The 22,173-nt window shown below is 41.5% G+C and overlaps 2 protein-coding genes across 2 annotated transcripts in view; one reads left to right on the forward strand and one right to left on the reverse strand.

Moving 5' to 3' along the window:
* Window positions 1–2,354, reverse strand: part of ggt1b (gamma-glutamyltransferase 1b) — a 12,803-nt gene extending 10,449 nt beyond the window's left edge. Inside the window, exons 1-5 of the mRNA XM_072455432.1 lie at window positions 1,989–2,354; window positions 1,778–1,867; window positions 1,261–1,327; window positions 622–826; window positions 410–540 (exon numbers count right to left, since the gene is read on the reverse strand). Coding sequence (XP_072311533.1) covers window positions 410–540; window positions 622–782 — 292 coding nt within the window. The 5' untranslated portion in view covers window positions 783–826; window positions 1,261–1,327; window positions 1,778–1,867; window positions 1,989–2,354. The remainder of the gene's footprint in view (window positions 1–409; window positions 541–621; window positions 827–1,260; window positions 1,328–1,777; window positions 1,868–1,988) is intronic.
* Window positions 2,355–6,217: 3,863 nt separating this feature from the next.
* Window positions 6,218–22,173, forward strand: part of lrrc75bb (leucine rich repeat containing 75Bb) — a 32,299-nt gene continuing 16,343 nt past the window's right edge. The window contains exons 1-3 of the mRNA XM_072455433.1: window positions 6,218–6,714; window positions 11,978–12,106; window positions 16,112–16,224. Coding sequence (XP_072311534.1) covers window positions 6,424–6,714; window positions 11,978–12,106; window positions 16,112–16,224 — 533 coding nt within the window. The 5' untranslated portion in view covers window positions 6,218–6,423. The remainder of the gene's footprint in view (window positions 6,715–11,977; window positions 12,107–16,111; window positions 16,225–22,173) is intronic.

Below are 22,173 nucleotides of genomic sequence, written 5' to 3' on the forward strand. Positions count from 1 at the left end.
CATAGTTTTGGCCGGGGTGCGACTTATTCTTAAATACTTATTCTTATACAGTACTCCGGAGCGACTTGTATGTGATATTATTTGTTATTTTCACACTTGCAACCGCATTTCATACTCCAGTGCAACTTGTATATGTTTTGTTCTTCTCTATTATGCCTTTTTTGGCTGGTGCGACTTATACTCCAGTGACACTTATATATGTTTTATTCTTCTCTATTATGCATTTTTTGGCTGGTGCGACTTATACTCCAGTAACACTAATATATGTTTTATTCTTCTCTATTATGCATTTTTTGGCTGGTGCGACTCATAGTCCAGAAAACACGGTAAGTCATTCAGAGCTCAGTAGTTTGACTGACGTTGGGATCAAAGACTGTCTTAGTTTGTTAGATTGTTATAAAAATTTTACCAGTCTTTGCGTCGTAGATAGTGAAGAAAAGCCCTCCTCCGATACCCATGCTATGAGCGTTCACCAGCCCGACACACAGTAACGCAGCTATTGTCCCGTCCACCGCAGACCCTCCTCTCTTTAAAATATCCCTGAGAACACGAGAAGAAACACTTACAGTACAGTCTCTTTTACATGTTCGTTTTTTTAAATGACGTAAATGGCTGTCTGACCTGCCGACCTCCGAACACTTGCCGGCGTCCGCTGCCACGGCCGCCTTGAAGAACACACCAGAAGCATTTCCTTTGCCCACGCCGAAGTAGACCCCCAGGAAGGTCCCAGCCACCGCCACCAGCAGCAGCAGCAGAGCCAGGGCAATAACCTTCTTGTCCATGTTCACACTTCACTATGTCCTGTGGTGGGGGATAATGTCTGTTACTAAAAATATACCATGGTTTAGAGCAAGTTTCAAACTCAATAAGGAGTAGACAGGATACTCTGTAGATGTGTTAAAGCTGAAGGACGTCCTACAAGTGTTTCAGCAATTTCGTCCTGTTGATGTCACTTTTTTACTTGCTCGAATGAGTGTCTAGTTTCGATCATTTTCATTTTAGTATCGATCAGTATGATTAGTTCTATTCACAGATGAGTCAGAGTGAGATGCCTATTCTCTTTATGGTCAACTATAATGTCTGACAAATGCAGTTGAAGGTCAAAGCTCATATTTAGACATCATTTAAGGTTAACGACTCTCAATCTTTGCTTTTCTTTGTTCGTTGCAAGTGACACGCCAGTCGTTACAAACTATTACTAAACCCTGAGTTCGCTGTCTCTTTGCCAAAACCCGCATTTTTTACAAACGTGTGTCTTACCTTGGCTGCGCCTGGACTCTCGAGTGCAGAGCTGGCTGCCACTATCTGACGGAGCTGAAGAACAGACCTGGATTACGATGCAGAGCTGTCAGCAAAGTCATTGAACATTAACCCCTGCTGTAACCCACAGTTGGGAGGAGGCACAGACGCTACAACAACGCCAAGCGGCCCTTTCCCGGTGTCCGTCGCGTGAAAACAGTCACTTCATTTGCGAGGTCAATTCTGGGCAAGTATGGAGACGGTGAAAAGTGCCTGAATTCACTAAATTACAAAAATGAAAGGCCTTTTGTCGTGGTGGGAGTCTCGCACACTTGTCATAAAAGATTAACTCACCGTAACCTTGCCTGTTTTAAATAGATAACATGTGGCACACACACTTGATCCAATGATAAACTATTGCTAGACCAAGTTGTTTTCGCTACTTTTGCCCACCACTCCCCGCCTACAGATTTTACTTTTACATTTTAAGCACATTCCGACAGTAAGAACAGAAAATGTTTTAGGCCTCACTCCTTACTCGGAAGATGAATGCTTTTAGCTGCAGGAAGAAGACCACATCTGCCAAGACGAGAGGCGTGAGGCAACTCCAGAGAAACAAACGCCGAAGCTGTGGGGTCAGAGCATTGAGCAGCAATGTGGAAGTGGGGTAAACTAATACATAATTAAATGTTACATCATGGTATTATAACACATTGTTGTACTCTGAGTGAATGCAGTTGAATACTTACAGGTCTTACCCATGCTGAACTGCACTCTTGAAGCTTTGCCTCTCCGGTGGTTCAGAGACAAATACAAAGTGTCCATAAATGAGTCAGGATCGGCGCAGGTAAAGTCACAGGCACAGATCGAGTGGCCTCTGCCCCGCTGTGTGAAGAATATAGATGATCAAGTTGACGAGCAAAGCATCCTTCAGCCACTTTATCCAAAGATATTTCCCAGATGCAGAGCGTCCTTTTCTTAATGTGAAGCCTGTCCTGGATCCGACATCACAACAGCTGCGAAAACAGAACGTGTTTGTGTTTTTATCTGCTGAGGCCCATTAGCCGCGCTGCATATATGTGCATCTCTATATGTGGCTTTTTAGGAAAACTTACTTCAACGCAAGATACATTTAAGCTTCATTTTTCTATAAAAACAAATGACAATGACCAGGTTTAAACCTCAAGTCGCAATGTAAGGATTTTGTTCTGCTTTAAATATCAGTTTCTATTATGTTAGAAAAAACATTGTCCGAGCGCATTTTAAAACAATACACAACAATTGATCTGGTCAACTGTGGATGCATTAGGCTGCTATATTTAACTGTGTTTAATACGCCATAATACCTCCTATAAAAACAAATGAATAATCAAACAATGATAAGCTCTTGCCTGTGATTATTTATGAACAGCTGACTACAGACTATTGAACTGTGTGGGAATGACTTGAGAAAGGATCAATAACTTTAATCTTTACCTTGACAGCAACAAGAAGCTAAATTAATTCAGTGAATTTACTTCTACTACTTTTACTGTGCAAGAATTATAGACTAATGATCTATAGGTTTGATAATGAGCCAAACAATCAGCATCAAACCTGGAGTGTTGACCATCTGTAGCTGAATGTTATTTATTATTCAGTCACAATTAGTTCTAGAGGATCATTATTATTAGGCCCGAGCGCCACAAGCTGGCGAGAGGCCTATTAATCTCGTAAGGCCGTGCGAAGCACGGCTGCGAAAGTGCGCACGTAGTGCGCACGAAATCGAGCGCGAAGCGCTCGCCCACTTCCAAACACTCACTAACGCACTCCTTCACTCATGCACGCCCCGTGCATACTAATTAGTAGTAGGAAAATGGAACATTACCGTTGTAAACGGGCGAAGCCCGTGCAAAAGTGCGCACTAAACGAGCACTTTACATTGAGATGACGACCGCGAAGCGGTCGTCATCCCCATATAAAGCACTCATTTGCGCTAAGTAGCTCACGAATACGTTCCCCATCTCTTGCATGTTCCGTGCATATAAGCATGTAATGCAAAAATTGAACATTATTACTGTATAGAGGGCCAAAAACACAAAGTGGGCGGAGCCCACTCAAAATTAACGAAAGTACCCGTCAGTGACCAGGGACCCACACCATGAGGTAGGAAAGCGCGAGCGCTTTCCGAAAATGTATAGTTTATGATATTTGAAAAATGGGAAACATTGTTTTCGCATCGGAATATTATTCTTTCTTTCTTCTTCTCGGGACCAACCCCCCTATTTTTCACCCAGTGAACATTGACGAAAAGTCACAAAAATGTTCACACCTCTAAAAATCGTGCCTCTCTACATTTTGGCTATTTCCCTTTTCTAAAATAAAAAAAATTGGCGCGTCAGCGCCCCCGAATGTACCAAAAATGCATTGAGAGATGGGAAATGACCCAAAAAAAATCTGATCGTAGAATCATGAAATTTGGCGCAGAGGTAGATGGTGACAAGAGAAGTAAAAAATATTATTACGGCAACGCCGTCCGCCCAACCAAATGTCGGCCATATTGCTTCAAAAATGGCTAAACATGACTTCGGAGTTTTTCCAAACGTCGTACTTTTACGAACTCCTCCCAGGGCGTTAGCCCTAAAAAGCTGAAATTTGGTAAAAATGCTACTGAGGAGTGGGACATCAAAAGTTATCCAAATTACATTGATACCTCTCACGGTCTCTGTGCGGCGAAGCCGCAAACTGTAGCTAGAATTTCAGAAATCTCCCATATTTAAAATTTCTGCCGTTTGCGCGGATAAAGTCCGAATTGCGTCAAATTAGAATCAGTTGTTAAACTCTTTGCCCTAAACCTACTTGAAGTGAAATAAATTCATTTGGCGCCACAGCGCCCCCTACAGATTTTATATGGAGGTTAAATGTTTAGTTTTGCGAAATTATATGAAATTTGACACACAACTCAATTTTAGCATCCCCATCAAAAAAGTCAATGAGACCCATGTCATAATTGTTATGGCGTTGCCGTAACGATGACCGAAACCTTTCATGTTATTCCAATGGGGAAATCGCCAGAACATGTTTACACTTTAGACTTTCACAAACTCCTCCCAGGGCGTCAGCCCTATTAACCTGAAATTTGGTGAGACTCATCTTCAGGACCATCAAAAGTTATCCACATTTTCATTCAAAGAGTCACGGTGTCTGTGCGGCAAAGCCGCACATTTTGCCAAGAATTCAAAATAAAATAGCTTTTTGATGGTAAAACAAAGGGGAGAAGATGTGACAGCGTCACAGATTCAGCAGTAGGCGTAATAAAAGGACAATTGGGGCGCGTTAGCGCCCCCTCCTCTTGCGGTGTGGCGGCGGTGTGGCGGCGGCGTGGCGAGGGCCGATCATTGCCGCTTGCGGCTATATTTATTATTATTATTATTATTATTATTATTATCATTATTATTATTATCATTATTATTATTATAGGAACACAGTTTTGGACCGTTTCACTGGTCACATTCCTTTCTTTTTGTTAATTTTTTGTGTGATTTTTTTTCGTGTAATAGTTTCCCTATTTGTTTACATTGCTGAGTTTGTCAGTTAGACTTCTGAGATCTCCATGGCGAAACAGTATGAGTGAGTGAGAGTGATAACTTTTACCAGCGTCACACACAGACTGCTTTCTGCACAGTGCTGACTCGTACCGCTCAGAGAAGGGGAACTTTCTCTCTCTCACAGTCTAGCGTAAAACACATACTAAGACATACAACTACAGTAGGTGGCAGTAACGTTACTTTATGGATACCAACCACCATAAAACACAAGTTAGATGTACAACTACAGTAGGTGGTGGTAAATGCACCTTTTCAGTTGTCTGCCAACCGCAATTAAAAGCAACAGAAGAAGTGCCATGAGCAGCTATGACCGGTGGTGGAAACTTCTCCATTTAATGCTTAATTTGCACAAAATGGCTCCTGCTGGTGCCAGAGTGAGGACTAAACATGGACCGGCCTCCTGCTGCTGCCAGAGTCAGGACTAAACATGGACCGGCCTCCTGCTGGTGCCAGAGTCAGGACTAAACATGGACCGGCCTCCTGCTGGTGCCAGAGTCAGGACTAAACATGGACCGGCCTCCTGCTGGTGCCCAGAGTCAGGACTAAACATGGACCGGCCTCCTGCTGGTGCCAGAGTCAGGACTAAACATGGACCGGCCTCCTGCTGGTGCCCAGAGTCAGGACTAAACATGGACCGGCCTCCTGCTGGTACCAGAGTCAGGACTAAACATGGACCGGCCTCCTGCTGGTGCCCAGAGTCAGGACTAAACATGGACCGGCCTCCTGCTGGTGCCAGAGTCAGGACTAAACATGGACCGGCCTCCTGCTGGTGCCCAGAGTCAGGACTAAACATGGACCGGCCTCCTGCTGGTACCAGAGTCAGGACTAAACATGGACCGGCCTCCTGCTGGTGCCAGAGTCAGGACTAAACATGGACCGGCCTCCTGCTGGTGCCAGAGTCAGGACTACACATGGAGAATGTACGTTTCAGTTTTATTCAGCTAAAATCTGGAAGAGTCTTCCTGAAGATGTGAGACCGGCTTCTACTCTGACAATGTTCAAATCTAAGCTAAAAACAGTTTGTTTAAATGTGCATATGAGAGAAGTGATTTTCTTTGCACTCTTCTCTTTTATGCCTTAAACTGTTTTGTGATTTCTGTCACGTCTTTGTGATTTGAATGCACCTTGTGCACTACAATTGTGCTCTACAAATAAACTTGCCTTGCTTATTTGTAATCTGTTACTTGATTCGGACGTTTAGGTTTGGAAAATGAAAGATGGTTTAAAGTGAAGCAAACAGCGGTGCAGAACAAGGTCACCGGTTCACAACCTGTTCCCTCCGCGGGGCAGCGCGTGCGGAGCAGCGCGCGCGGAGCACTTTCCAGCACGACTCTTCAGCCTCAGCCTGTGATTGGCTGAGGAGCGCACGAGTGCAGAGTATAGCGTTGCATGAAAGGAGACGAGGAGGCACAGCCACGACGCACACGGCACGTAACCAACTGTTGTGTTATTGTTGAGACTTCGTAACTTTCCCGCTCCGTCGTCCTGCGTCTGTCTTCGGCCTCATCCCGCCTCAAGTTCAGCAGGAGAATGGGATGTTTTGCTCAATAGTGCTCCGGGTTCACGCTGCTCACTCGCGTCCCCTCGCGCCGGAGTGATGGGCTCCAAGTTGACCAGACAGAGAAGTCTCGATTTGGACTCCAAATTGTCCAGGAGGAGACGCCAGCGCAATGACACGTCCTGTGACAGCGAGAGGAGCGCCACCAGGAGCGGAGGAGACTTCTTGTTTACCTCGCTGATGCTCAAGTCCGACAAGCTTCCAGGGATAATGCGCAAAAGCAAAAACAGCCCGTACGTGCGCAGGGTGGCGTGGATCCGGGACATGCAGAAGCTTCTGCGGGAACAGAAGCTCGAGCAAACCGCAGAAGTGCTCAAGCTGCTGAGGAAGGTGAGGCACTTCAGTAGAAAGTCGAAGAAACTTCATCATTCTGACAACTGATGTGTTTAAAATGAAACCCTGTACTTATAACAGCCTAAATAGTCCTTCATCATCATCATTATTAAGTTACGATGATAATGATGATAATTATACTTATTTTAGAGGGACTTTTTCGTTCTATTTTATGCGATGTGACTGATAAAATGATATATCCTATTAAGCATTTCGCTGTGACTGTAAATACTTGCTGAAAAGTCTGTCGCATCACAGATTCCATAATAAACATGTTTGAGGAACGTACCTCAGATGTGTTTCGTGCACATTGTCTTCAGCAGCTGAAGAGCGTTAGTTGTTGTTAAGATGCTGCCTCTCGTCTCTGGCGGAGCATCAGGTCTGGACACCTGCCTGGTCAGAAAGAGGCCGGACTCTGGGCCAGCTCCAGCTCATGTCCTGAATATTAACACGTTTAGATCCAGAGCAGACACACTTTACTTTGTGTGTGAGCTCTTTGAGATGGAGGAGATGAAGCCAAAGCCCCGGAGGAAACCTGCACTACTTTCTGCTCTCTGAGAGACAAACAAACAGTGTTGAAAAGGCTTAACACAGTGTGCATTGTGGGATACTGAGGAACACATTGTATGTACAACGTAAACATCTTGCACTGTAATCTTTCAACCAGGTCCTTTAAATTAGATTGGATTATGACTCCAGAAGACTTTACCTGATGCTGTGTCCTCTGTGGCGCAGAGATCAAAGAGTCCTGCCCATCTGGATGCAAATGGAAGTTATGTTTATGCTTTACATTAGCAAAGGCGTACACATTAAAGGAATGACACGATAGTACACTGTATACTTTATATGTATTAAATTAGACAGATATGTTCTTTATTATGAGCAATACAGTATGTAGAATTCATTGCAGCAAGACTTGTTGCTTAAAATAATACAAATCCAAATGTACAAATGTAACAGCTTCAGCAGAAGCAACAATGCCAATTTATTTGGTTAAACCTAATGAGGCGCAGCAGACACAGAGGAAATGTATTTCTCAGACAAAAAAGGACATGGCTCTGGCAAAGTGAATTATAAACTATGACACAAACCTATTTTCTTTGTGACCAGATATAATCACTATAAGTTAGATATCAGTGCAGAGCTGAAGTATCACATGGAAATCCTCCTAGAGAACAAACCAGGCTCAGTTAAATTAAAACACCTTTTTTCTTTGGACAATGTGAATGTTATATATTTATTATCAGATTCATTCTGAATAGTTTTAACACTGAACACAATTCACAAACTTGGAACTTGCTTCATTGAGTAATACTATTATGATAATACAAACTTTGATAAAACAAGACATGCAAAATTAACATAATAAAATATACTGATATACAACATATATACAGTATGGTCAGTGAACAGTGAAACATGATATTTATGTGTGTCACATGGATATGTCATTGAGAAAAATAATTCAGTAAATTTGACAAATATTTGAGGCAATGTTTTTGACTTTGTCTTTGTCTTTGACTTTGATCCGTGAGTCTGTGATTAAAGCTCTCCTGCTGCAGAGTCACGTCTTATTAAAAACATTCACTTCTCTAACTCGAGGGATCCATCTTATTTATTTGGAGCGACTGACCAATCACAGCAAATAAACATGGCTGTGCCAAAGGGCAATTAGGCCGATTTTAGCACAAACATGGATTATTTTGTCTATAAGAGATCAGATGCTCTGTGCATTAGCCCACGAGAAAGATGTTTTTCTCTCATTTGTATTTAGTAAAAGTGACATTTCTCTGCTGTTGTGAGGCTTCAGCCTGAATGATTGGTCTGAACGTTCCGTGTCCTGCTTCACATATCTGGCCTCTGCAGGTCACTGAGCCGGGGCCTTCTCTCTAAAGCTTGTCTGGCTGTAAAAGTGCTCACGCAGCAGTGATAACAGTCTCCTCATTGCTCACTGAAGCTTGTAGTAGCTTTAGCATTTGGGTTCAGAGCCACACGTCTGACTAACAGAGCTGAGGCTTTGAGAGGGGGATTGGCTGTAGATCTCCACCTTTGCTGTGGAGTAACAGTAAAGCAGCTTTTCTTCTCCCAGAAGGGTCAATCTGGACATAATCACCTTGAGATGATTACGGTCTGACACGTTTCAAATCATTTAAAGAGGAACACCAGCGCCCCTGTGACATCATCTCTGATCACCTTTGAGTAAATACGTTTGAGATCATAGTAAACAAAGAATGATCAAATACTCACATAAATTACACCATTTAAGCAGGAATGCACAGACTCTTAAAGCAGTAAACATTTCATAAGGCCTGCTTTTTCAACTGTAGTGTTGATATTACTGACTTCACTGTCAAAGACATGAACATGATTATTTTCTGTTCAACATATAAAGTTGTCACATCTTGTACTTGTGAGCTCAGACATGCTTTATGTTTCTTCACAATTAGATTCTTATTTCATTATCTATCTGAGCTTGAGAGTAAGCAGCAGTTGCAGTATGTAACAAATACTCACTGCAACTGGTTTACTGGTCAACAAACATGTATTATGTACCCCATCCTTGAGTACACAATCATTCATTAGCTATTAATGAAAGATGACATAATTCTTTGAACAGAATAATGAGATGAATTGACCTCTAAACCTTTCCCGCTCAGTGTTTGACACATTCTGCTGGAGGCAAAGCAGCTTCAGGTCTGACACTCATGACTTCATCAGGGAAATGTCACCTTCACAGTTCCATGTGATGTGATAGGACTTAAAACCAAACTGTCTAAAGGTTCTCGTGTATCTGAAAAAGACTTGTTGACTGACAGTTGCGGCATTTGTCTGACATCGCAGTGCACAACGGTAGGACTAGATTGGATGGACTCTGCGATAAAATAAATGTAACTAAATGAGGCATGTGTGGGTTGTGCCGTCGGGAGCTTGTTGCGGGTTTTTGTAATAAGAATACTTCTGAAAGATATTATTAAAAGAAAATGACGACGAAGTAATGTACTGTACTGAAGTTTGAAAAGACAAACTACAAAACCGTCATCTGCTTCGACAATCTTCGACATCAGGCCACGCTACAGGTCAGATCTGTGGAGATGTGGACCAAATGCGCCTGCGCTTTGATTGATTTGTGTTTGAAATTGAAAAACTGAAAAGGACAATGCAAGAGAATATATATTTGAATGTGAAGGGCTGCAAGATGTACCACAATTTGATCACAATTTGAATGGTCACAATTAGCAAACTGAAAAAAGTATTTTGCAAACAACTAAATATCCTTTAATTCTGTGTAAAAGCTGCAAACTCTGTAGTTCAAACCTCTGCAAACATACTCTGAAAGGCATTGCATTCTTGCATTAGTTCATTCAGATTTCAATCTTGTCTCAAGGATGTTGATATTCCTGGATGTTTAAAATGAAACAGAATCCAGCCGTTAAAATATGAATTACCAAGTCTAATCGCAGTCATCCAAATGTGGCTAACTCTTTCAGCCTCGAGGAACACTTGGGACGATATTGACATATTAAGTCACGATTTGCATTGCCTGCGTTATTGTGATTCACAGTAATATCAAGATAATTCATAAAAACTGCTAACGGACAATATATATGGTTACAATATCATGACAAAGTTCCGCGTTTAACCAATTATACTTGATTATAAATAAAAATAACAAGGATCTAGCGCAGGGCAATGCACGCCACAACTGTAACAACATTTACCCCCAACACTGTTGAGTTAACGCAATAAAATAAGGAATGATAGATTAAATTTTTGCCATAAATAACATACAAAATGCTTTACCAACATTTCTTTGCAATATTCCAACCCGGTCTGAGCCAGGACTAACCTCAGGACTCATGCTTTTTTCTGGTGGCAATTATCTTTGTTTGCGATGATCACTATTATATAAAATGTACTCCGGATGGTAACTGTCCACCTTTTTTCACAAGCGATTTGATAGTGTATGGACCCCTCCCTGCACAGAGACAAGCAGGTGATGTACCCTCCACCGCAAACGCTGCACGTGCATAAATTGTGCAGATCTGTGCAAACCGTACAGCCACTCAGCGCTTCACACAGATCGTCATTTCGCCCGAGCTTTCTGTGTGTGCTGCTCTGGAGGAAAGCCCATCGTCAGGGAATCCCACCCAGCGCCGCTGCACTAAATCAGCGTCTGGAGGAGGAGGAAGTGCTGACGGGAGTTTTCCTCTGCGTGTGCTCGTGCTGTCGGAGCTTACGGAGCGGCGAAAGGGCCGACCTCAGGCGCTGTTTGTCAAGTCTCACAGATTTATACGAGGAGCTGCTCCCTCTGATGCTGCACGCTGTCCTCACTGCACATAACGGCATAGAGGGTGTGCATTTTATGGCAGTCATGCTGTTTTGGAGAGTGAAAAGATTACGCACAATATCGGACTGATTGTCTTTGGATTGAAAATGGGTTTACTGCAAAAACAGAGAATGATAAAGCTCAAAAACCTGTAGTGTAATCTTCCAAAGGGGTGATATTTTTACACTTTTGTGATAATATCTAACATGACAGGTACATGCTGTTTTAGCTCATCATTGAAATTTGATTGTAATATTAGGGACTAATATTGTCTGAATAATCCAATAAACAAATTGAGGTATTATTTTTTGTCAGCCTTGCCAAAATTTAAAGATTTTGGACCTTTAAAACCCATTTTTACTCAGTTAAGTCTTCATATTTCCATTGTAGTGTGTTATTTGTATGTAAATATTGATATTGTAAATATGTATAACTTTGATCAACAGTGTGTTTGGTTTGGATTTAATCTCAAACACAAATGTTTTTGGACTGCATTAGGTTGTTTAGTCGATTAATTGGTTGATAGTGTTTTAGTTTACCAAAATTTGTAATAGTGGTTAGTTATTTTATTTTAGATTACAAGGACATGGACAACAGTAAGAAGAGAATGGAGTGAGTGATCTGAAGATTTAGGGGTGAATCACAGGTTTCATCTCCCCTTACATATAAATACACTGTTTCTGCAAATGGTGCGATTATGGTCTTGTTAGTGCAGTTTGGGTTAGATATTTGGTTGGATCATTGAGAAGGTGAAATGTTTTGAGAGCTTTTGTCACTTTCACTTCTTTAGTCGAGCGAGAATGCCTTTAATCAACAACAGCCCTACAACTCCACAAACCGAGATGCAGCCACCAAAACTCTATCTCTCGTGATAAACACCTTCAGCACGTTGACATTCTGCTCATTTTGGCCACTCTTCTTCTGTTCTTACAGGACTTGGGACTCCAGGGATCATCGCTCAATGATATTTTGTACAAGAATGCGGCTTTCCTCAACCTGGTGGATCCCATCTCCCACGAACTGCTGCTCAGTCTGGCCCGGGATCTGCAGTGTCCCAAAAGGGTATGACCATTTATCTTTTGTTTTACACTGAATTATGCAATCTTAAAGAATATAATTTAGAACATGGAAAACAAGTTAAGAATGTTGAAGTTACTCAATCCCGCTAGAAAACCCACCGGTATATTCCTTATTAATATTTCAAACATGATGTGCATATTTACAAAGGAGTGAAAACATGGTGCATAAGGTGGAGGAGTTCATAGTTAAGTAATATTTTGGATGTTTTTTAAATCCAGCAAAGCAAAGAACATTTTAATATCCCATTCATTAAGTGTGGTAGCTGTGAAAACAGGAGGTTCAGTTGAGGAGCAGCGGCGAGTGGCTACAGCGTGACCCTGCTCCTAAAACGACATAATGCACGAGTCTAAACAACTCTTTGAACCTTTTAAGTTGATTGCCTAAAAGCAGCACAAACACTCTCTGACGTGCTGACCTGTTTGCGGAAGTGAGGACGGACCAGAGCAGGTGCCGTGGGTTTTCTGCAAATTACCAGATAAACAGAAAATAGTCAGTCCTCACCAAACGCTGAGCTGATCATGTGACAAACCTCTAAATGACAGTGATGATTACTTTACTTGTTAGCAAAGCAAAGCTAGTACGCCGTAGCATCAGTTATTTCCTGTTTATCGATGCGCGACACTTACGTCAAGACCCAAAATATTATACTTTATGCTTCTAACACAAACAGACATGTAAACGCAGTGTAGAGATGCAGAAAAGGCTGGGGAGAAACACAGGTTGTGTCTTGTTAACTCTCTATTTAACCAGGAAAGTCTCTATTTAACCAGGAAAGTCTATTTAACCAGGAAAGTCTCAGCCACACAAACATTGAATTATTAAACGTCATTTTGTGAAACGCTGAGATCGGCCTTATGAAGAATAATTCAGGTATGATTTAGATTTTATTTCTTGAGAAAACATTGGTAATGTTTGGGTTGATGTTCTTAAAAAAAGAAAGAAAAATAAACGTTTGGGTGACGTCAGTAGCAGACCCCTCCGAGTCGGGCCCTCACCATGGAAACGCAATCCGCCATGAACAGAAGCGGCCGAGGCGCTCTGAAGTGGACGGGTTTGTGGGACCAGGGCTGGTGGAAAAGCAGCTTATGCCATCAATAAGCAACATTCAATTAAAACTGCAGGGACACCATTTTCTGACTGTATAAAACAATCCTTTAAAACAAACAGGTGTTATCAGGTGTTATCATTTGTCAAATCATAATTAGTGTGTAATTTATATGGATTTTGGACTTTATTAATTAAAAAACGTCTTTTCCGATCTGTTGTGTCCTGACCAGCAGCTGAAGACTCATGTGGCGTGGAATACAAATCAGGAAATGTAGATGCATAGGTTTAAGTTCCATAGGATCTTGAAGCGTCAGTCAAAGCGTGAGCTCGAGGCCGTCACAGCTACTGCCAGACTGGACTTATCAGTTTAAGAAAAAAAACATCTGATAAAGTGACTGCAGTTTGGACCAGATGATTATCGACGGTGAGAAAGTGTAATCTTATCTGGGTTTGTGGAGGAAAGCCCTGCAGGAGGAGTGGTTTAGACTGAGGAAACGTGACCAGGATTCAGAGACAAGTCAGTTTAATAATGTGTCTGATATTATCTAAACAAATAATATAATATTGATTAAATTTTTTTTATTTAAAATGTGGTTTGTTTAAATGTGTGGTAGGAAATGTTTTAATAGTTATTTTAGTTAATAGTTAATCATTGTTTGGAAGTATGTCCCACTTGTGCCTCGCTCTATAGATAAAATACTTATTTTCAAATATTTTCTTGCAGAGGCCTAGATTTTTAATTGTGCATCGCTGAATGAGATGTTTTGATAAATTATTTGTGGAGACGCAGATCAAGGAAGAAAACTTGACATGTGGGAAAGTTAATTTGAAAAAAAAAGTTAATTACAAAGTAAATAACAGATTATGACTTTTAAGATACACTACTTAGTTACATTACATTGGGATCACTATAGACAGTGGAGCTGGACCCACTCAGGAGGAGAACCAGTTCTTCAAGGCAGATGAAGAACCGTCCATATGTAGTAGAGACCGCTTCTCCAGAGACTCCAGGAGCATCTGGATCCACAGATGTGTCTGACACAGAACCACTCCTGAGGGAAGAGGGAGAAGGAGAAAAAGATTTGAACAGTAATGGACAGACTCCAATTGAAAATAAAATGTTAAATATTGTTAATAAGAAAAGTAGTCTTTATCAGAGGATAGTGCTCAAGCTGCCATACTTCCCCCAGCATAGTTGCTCCTAGGGCAGCATAGCAGGTAAACTGTAGGTTTATATTTCTGTTCCTAACTGGCCTGACCATAAGCGATTTCAAAGAGGAACTTAAATGAAGAGACTGTGTCAGCCTCTTTAACGTGGACAGGAGCTGATTCCATGACACAAGAGCTTGGGAGCTAATTGCTCTACCTCCTCGCTATTAGAGACTCTGAGACCACCGCTCTGTTTGTATGATATGGTACAATAGCATTTTTGAGGTAGGGCGGGGCCATGTCCTTCATGGCTTTGTTTTGGATATAATCCACAATAGAAGGGGGTAACAAGCTGCTGATGTCCCTGAGGTGTTCATCTGATGGCGCTTCACCCAGTACATTTGTGTTTTTTTATTTGTACCATAATCAAAACACAACCACTATGTTTTGTAAAGTAAACATATGTTAATGCTGTATTAAATAAAGGGCTTAGCTAGGACTAAAATCCAGACTTGGTACAAAACCATGGAACATAAAACAAAGCTAAGTGCTTTTAATTATGTCATGTCGCACACAAGGCGGCCCTGTGAATGGTTTAGCGTCTTCAGGTAAATGACTTGGTCTCTTTCTCCTCTCACACGCTGCCTCCTCCATGTTGTTGTGTTGTACCAGTAATTAGATTTCCCTGCACAGTCCAACAGAGGAATGAGAGAGCGAGGATGTGGGAGGCGGCGGTGGTCCTATATTTTAAAGCTTCTTCAGCTCCAGACAGTGAAATATGTCTTTGTCAAAGTCTGCCTCATAATTTTATAAGTGAATGTGCTGCTTTGTCTTTATTTTGTCATTTTGATTTCGTCATTGCGTGATAAAAAGTAAATAACAACACAGTGGAAAAAATTAAGGGTGCTTGATTCAGAAATTCAAACCGATTCACACATACAAAGCTCTGTTTAAACATGTGTGACTTTTTCTAAACTTTGATGAACATTTCTCAATATTGCTGCTAGACAAACAGTAACTTAAATGAGTAAAAAATATCTTCTGATTTTAGATCTAGATGCTTCTCTGTAAAGATGCTGTGTGCTCTGACATGCAAGCGCAGCCAGTGTCGGAAAGAAAATGAATACGTTTGCTTAAAATACATGTTCTGAATAAAAGTAACTGTATTTCGGTACGGTTACGGTTTCTTTTAGTGTTATTCAGAATGGTAACTTTTCCTAAAATATGAGGAATATTACGTTACAATTTAGTCTTCGAATGTCACAGAATTAGTGAGACGAATAGTCTCACTAATTCACTAATTCACTCACTAATAATAGAAAGTATAAAGTATTCAGAAAACAATATTCTGAATAGATTATTATGTAAAGGAAAATGTTACAAAATACATTTTATTGCAGGTATTCAATTCAATTTATTTTTGTAACGCCCAAAATCACAACAACGGCTGCCTCTGAGGGCCACAGTGAAAAACGAATTAAGCAATGTCTGTGGTGGCGGGAGACGATGTTCCTTCTCGGCCAGGAAAAACTACAAAAAACCTCCTTGGGAAAAAGTAGAAACCTGGAGGAGTTCCACAGTGAAGGGGGGATCTGACTCCATCAGACGGACGGACGGACGCGAGGGAGACAGTATTCTCCCTTGCGTTCAGTATTCTGTATGTTAATTCTATATACATTTTCAAAATATTCTTCCCAATACTGACTATAATCCTCAACCACCCAGCTGTTTATTGCTGTTTGATTGAAATTGCTTGTTTTGATTGAAATATGATTAATCTTTATGTTGCAGGAGACCGATTCCTTCAAGTCCACCAATAAGATCTGCCGACAGCTGATTTACCACCTGACGCCTCACTCCAAGTGGACAAGACAGAGCGTGCCCAGGAGGAAGTCTCAGGCCTGGTGAGTCTAATTGCTGACTCGTCTCCTCATCCATCGTCTGCTGAAATGTCCACTTCAGCTTCAGCGCTCGACAGGCAGCGGAAACAGACTTCCTTTAGGAGAACACCACTATTACAAGAGCAATATGTCCTTTAGGTCAGGCACACTAAAGCAAACAGCAAAAGGAAAAGAAAGAAAATGTATCTGTTTTATATTTATTATAAGGATGTAAAACGGGTTAGGAGCTTACAACTAACTGTCTAACCTATAACAAATAATATAAAAAAGGAACTACAATGAAAATGTGTCAGGAATTTAATAAGTGTTTACATTTTAAATAATCTTCAAAATGTAAACAGTAGTCTTTTTAATAATCATGGCCAGTGCAGGCCTTCACGGGGGTCTAAGCAGAATAAAAACATATCCAGGCTCAACTAATGTTTTATTCACACTTACCAAAATTAAGGCAAGGCAAGTTTATTTGTACAATTTGTACACAAGGCAATTCAAAGTGCTGCACACAACAGGAAAAAAATAATTAAAATCAAGAGAAGAGTGCAAAGAAAATAATTTTAGCCATATGCACAGCTAAACAAAAGCATAGATTTGAACATTGCCAGAGTAGAAGCCTGTCTCACATCTTCAGGAAGACTGTTCTAGCTCCATTAAACTGAACAGCAGATTCCCCATGTTTAGTCCTGACTCTGGCACCAGCAGGAGGCCGGTCCATGTTTAGTCCTGACTCTGGGCACCAGCAGGAGGCTGGTCCATGTTTAGTCCTGACTCTGGGCACCAGCAGGAGGCCGGTCCATGTTTAGTCCTGACTCTGGGCACCAGCAGGAGGCCGGTCCATGTTTAGTCCTGACTCTGGCACCAGTAGGAGGCCGGTCCATGTTTAGTCCTGACTCTAGCACCAGCAGGAGGCCGGTCCATGTTTAGTCCTGACTCTGGCACCAGCAGGAGGCCGATCCATGTTTAGTCCTGACTCTGGGCACCAGCAGGAGGCCGGTCCATGTTTAGTCCTGACTCTGGCACCAGCAGGAGGCTGGTCCATGTTTAGTCCTGACTCAGGCACCAGCAGGAGGCCGGTCCCTGAGGTCCTCAGAGTCCGAGATGGTTCATATGGCACTAACATGTACTTTGGTGCTAGGCCATGTAGAGACTTGTACACAAGCAGAGCTGCTTTTAAGTCTATTCTCTGAACCACAGGAGCCAGTGCAGAGACCTGAGAACAGGACTAATGTGATGGTACTTCCTGGTTCTAGTCAGGACCCGAGCAGCAGCGTTCTGGATGTACTGCAGCTGTTTTACAGCTCGTTTGGAGAGGCCAGTGAGCAGGCCGTTACAGTAGTCCAATCTACTGGAGACAAACGCATGGATAAGTCTGTCTAAATCTGATTTAGACACTGTACTTTTGGCTTTTGATTTTGGCAATGTTTTTAGATGGTAAAAAGCTGCTGATGTTATTGATTTGACTTGGTTGTTAAAGTTCAAGTCTGAGTCCATTATTACCCCCAGATTTCTAACTTGATTTGTAGGTTTTAGATTGAGACTCTGGAGGTGACCACTAACACTTTCTCTTTGTTTCTGTGGCCAAAAACGATGATTTCAGTCTTGTTTGAGTTCAGCTGGAGAAGGTTGATTTGCATCCACATGCTGATCTGTTGGATGCAGTGACAGAGTGAATCCACTGGTCCATATTCACCTGCCGACAGTGAAACATAGATCTGAGTGTCGTCTGCATAATTGTGATAGGACACATTTTCACTGCTTATCAACTGACCTAACGGCAGCATGTAGAGGTTGAACAGAAGGGGACCCAGGACTGACTCTTGGGGCACCCCTACTTCCTGTCTTCCAGATAGGACCATAACCAATTTAGGGCCAAAGCTCATGACCATAGGTGAGGGCAGGAACGTAGATTGACCAGTAAATCGAGAGCTTTGCCTTTTGACTCAGCTCCTTCTTTACCACAACGGTCCGATGCAGCGACTGCATCACTGCAGCCGCTGCACCGATCCGCCTGTCAATCTCACGCTCCATCCTTCCCTCACTCGTGAACAAGACGCCGAGATACTTGAACTCCTCCACTTGGGGCAAGGATCCACCCGGAGAGGGCAAACTACCTTTTTCCGGTCGAGAACCATGCCCTCGGATTTGGAGGTGCTGATTCTCATCCCAGCCGCTTCACACTCGGCTGCAAACCATCCCAGTGCATGTTGCAGGTCTGGGTTTGATGGAGCCATCAGGACAACATCGTCTGCAAACAGCAGAGATGAGATCCTGTGGTCCCCAAACGGGACACCCTCCGACCCTTGACCTCGCCTAGAAATTCTGTCCATAAAAACAATGAGCATTACCGGTGACAAAGGGCAGCCCTGGCGGAGTCCAACATGCACTGGGAACAGGTCTGACTTACTGCCGGCAATGCGAACACAGCTCCTGCTCCGGTCATACAGGGACCGGACCCTGAGCAAAGGGCCTCGGACCCCGTACTCCCGGAGCACCCCCAAAGGACACTCCGAGGGACACGGTCGAAAGCCTTCTCCAGATCCACAAGTCCAAGTCCCTTTGAACTTTTTTAATCTGTCGCCCTTCCAGGCAAACGCTGCTGTAATTTCGGACCAAAACTACAAACATTTATTTTATTTTATTTAATCACAATTTTGATTCGATTTATTTTGTCTTATTAAAACTAATTCAAATATCAATACAGAATTAAGACAACACAGATCACAATCTCTTCTTATAAAACAAATACATTGCTCTCTCTTCTCTGATAAAGTAACAGGTGAAGTTTTGAGAAAACCTCTAATGAAGATCTCCAGTCTCTGTCTCCCTCAACAATTAGCCCAGATTGAAAGCTTTTTTGACAGCTTGAGTTCACTTCCCACTCTGGTTTGGAAATAACACTCCACACAGGCACAACACGCAGACTCTCTCAATGTGCTCATTAGCTAACTTTGTCTCTCACTGTTTTCTCTGCTGCAGCAGAGACAACACAACAGCATTTGGTGTAGACCCAGACTTCAAAGTAGATTTGCACAATATTCTGCAATACTAGCAAATGTGAAATCAAGTTAAATGTTTCACAGTATAGCGTTCCATCTCTTGTTTCATATAGATTTACCGTGTCAAATGACGTTATGACCACTTAAAAATGCAGAAAGAGTGTAATAACAAATTAAATTCAAGATATTACTTTATTTTTATTTACAAAATGATTTATTGTTGATTTCATACTTAAAGGTGCTCTTAATGATACTTTTTTTTTTTTAACTCAATTGAATTAATGCAATAAAAATAATTTAATGACACTGTCACAGGCCAGCTTGATCTCGTTCTGAGTGCGTCGCTCAGGAGTGTATTCATAAGCTTCCGTCACATGACTTATCTGTTAGATAGTCATGATAAAAGCACACAAAACTGAACTTGAAAATTAAAAAGATACTTTAAGAAGAGCAAAGTTATGGACTTTGATCCTTATCTACACTTAAAACCAGCGATAACTTGCAACAACAAACTTTTGCGACGTTTACATCTCGCTAAGATTCCCTGTACTCAAGCCCTCTGGACCAGACAAGCCTTTGAAGCTTTCAAGAACACAGGCTTTGTGTGCGGGACTGTCTGATCCTAAAATGTAACACCTGGGCGGGTGGAAATTAGACTTGTTAATACTGTCTAAATATAGGCTAACATTTATTATCATAGCAATGCAACAAAATATAAACTAAGATTAACCAACTTCTACAGTAGTACATTTCCGGTGATAAACGGGGTCTTGATGATGTTACAGATTTTTGTTTTCCTAGGCACACTGTGCAACAAGATGGCAGTAGCTAAGGATTACTGTCAGGAACAGAGTAGTTTGTCCCTGTCTGAGGTGATCACTGCACTCATCCTGAGACGCTTTCACCCCCTGCTACTCATAAAATCCCATCCACAACTGGCTGTCTTTGCTCCACACCGGTCTACAATGGACTGCATTCTGGCTGTAGAGAGGATTTGTCCAGAAAAACAACTTAAGCTTTACTAAAATCAAACAAATCAAACACTGGAGCATTGTCAAGATTAAGCTTTATACAGCAAATTAAATGCATGTCCAAAAGATGCATTCATTTAACCTCAGCAACAGTGAACAAAAGCATGTGCCCTTAGAGCCTGCAAAACCATTCCACCTTGACATATTTATACTGCGAGTCCCGTGAAGAACATAATTAACTTAATTACTTTGCTAAATTAGTGGAAATAATCTAAACCATGAATAGTCAATCTGCAAATAGGCCCCAGATGAGTAGAAGAAAATGGATGGATGGATGGAAATTATTGACTAAACAAAAAAGTTCTCCTGAAGCTCCTTCAAGGCATTGGAATCTCATGGAAGTATATCAACATATGCGGGGACCTAAAGTCAAAAACCAACTGCAGAGTTTGAGGTAATGCTCACCACCTCCAGTCCACTTAGCCTTGTATTTCTTGAATCATCTCCTGGATTTAAAATGACATAATTATTTTTAATATTGCGCAGCGGTACTTGAAGGTCTATTGTTAATATCTTAAATTAAATTATGTCAGAACATTTGGAGATGTTGCTTGGTAATGTTCTTAATGAACAGTTTATTGATTTTCTCATCAGAATCTAATTGCCTAGCGTTATAACATTTTTGCTGTTAGAAACAAAAAATAAAAACAGAAAAACACTTTGCCTCACCATTTCAAAATGTATTTTCCATTGATTTCTCCTTCTCGTCTTCTCCTTTAGGCTTGTTTTTCCTCTTCTTCTACTTCTCTCCTTGTGAGAGTCCATTTTGTTCAACAGTTGCCACACACACAACGCGTTCTGCAGTTTGAGCCGAGGCTCTGGGGAAACACTGTCTGACAGAGACAAAAACAGGGGGAGGTGGAATGACTGCAAAGCTGCACTATTACAAACCACATATCTCTCTACGCTTTGAATCGATTTGAGCTCATCAAACTGACAAATTATTGATTGTGGATTTTCTGCGAACACTATTTAAGCAAAGGTTATTGTCATAATAATGTTGTTTTTGTTTTTTTAATATACCATGTGTATTAATTGAAACTTTATTACTGCAGATATTATTTCTATGTATCCCTCGCTGTAGTGTCACATTTCATAACTTATCAGATGGGCTCATATCTCTGAGTATTCTTCCAGCAGCTTTCTTGGGCGATACAGTTGATGAGTAATACAGTATTACAAAAAGTGCAGAGGAGTCACTAACGTTATTGTAATTGCAGTTGAATTTCAGATTAATCAGGCTCATATTTCTCTCCCCCTGTGCTAAAATTGCACTTCCAGCACATTCCAAATAGATTGGACTTGGTTGCAGATGCTATTTGATTACTCATCTTCACTGTGAGGAAATAATTGCTGCAAAGCTCTTCAGAGAAACTGCAGCAGCTCCTTCTGTAAAGACACTCGGCTGTTTGTGCCTTCAGTCATGGAGATTATGAAAACATCAACAGCGTTTACTGAGACACAAGTGAACCTGCTCTAGTCGCCAGAACAGCAGCGAGTCTGAGGAGTTTTAGTGTGACTGGCTTCAAAGTGGAGATGCCTGATGCCTGACCCGAAAACAGCAGTGGGTCAGAAAACTGTATTCAAACAAAACCATCAGTCAACTTATAGACAGTGGCTGCTAGTATAATTACTGTTTTTGAAGGATTTCTGGCTTTGACACATTTTTGTGGCGATTAATGTTGAATGAATGCAAAATCAAAAGCTAGAAATTATAATGAAGGCCCAACATAAAGCCGGAGATTCTTTTATCTGACAGAGGTCAAAAGGGGCTGATGAACATGGTGAAGCTGAGCTAAAAAATAAATGAAATTGTGTATTATGTGTCCTTTAAAATGATAAAGCTGACATGTCATTATTAAAGTCTTCTAAAAGATTGAAAGTGTGCAGATTGGACAGTAATAATGAACGGATAGCAGCTAGTCCAA

Source organism: Eucyclogobius newberryi, unplaced genomic scaffold (assembly GCF_026437365.1).
Source record: "Eucyclogobius newberryi isolate DKJ021-1_F unplaced genomic scaffold, fEucNew1.0.hap1 SCAF_2, whole genome shotgun sequence".
Taxonomy (NCBI): domain Eukaryota; kingdom Metazoa; phylum Chordata; class Actinopteri; order Gobiiformes; family Gobiidae; genus Eucyclogobius; species Eucyclogobius newberryi.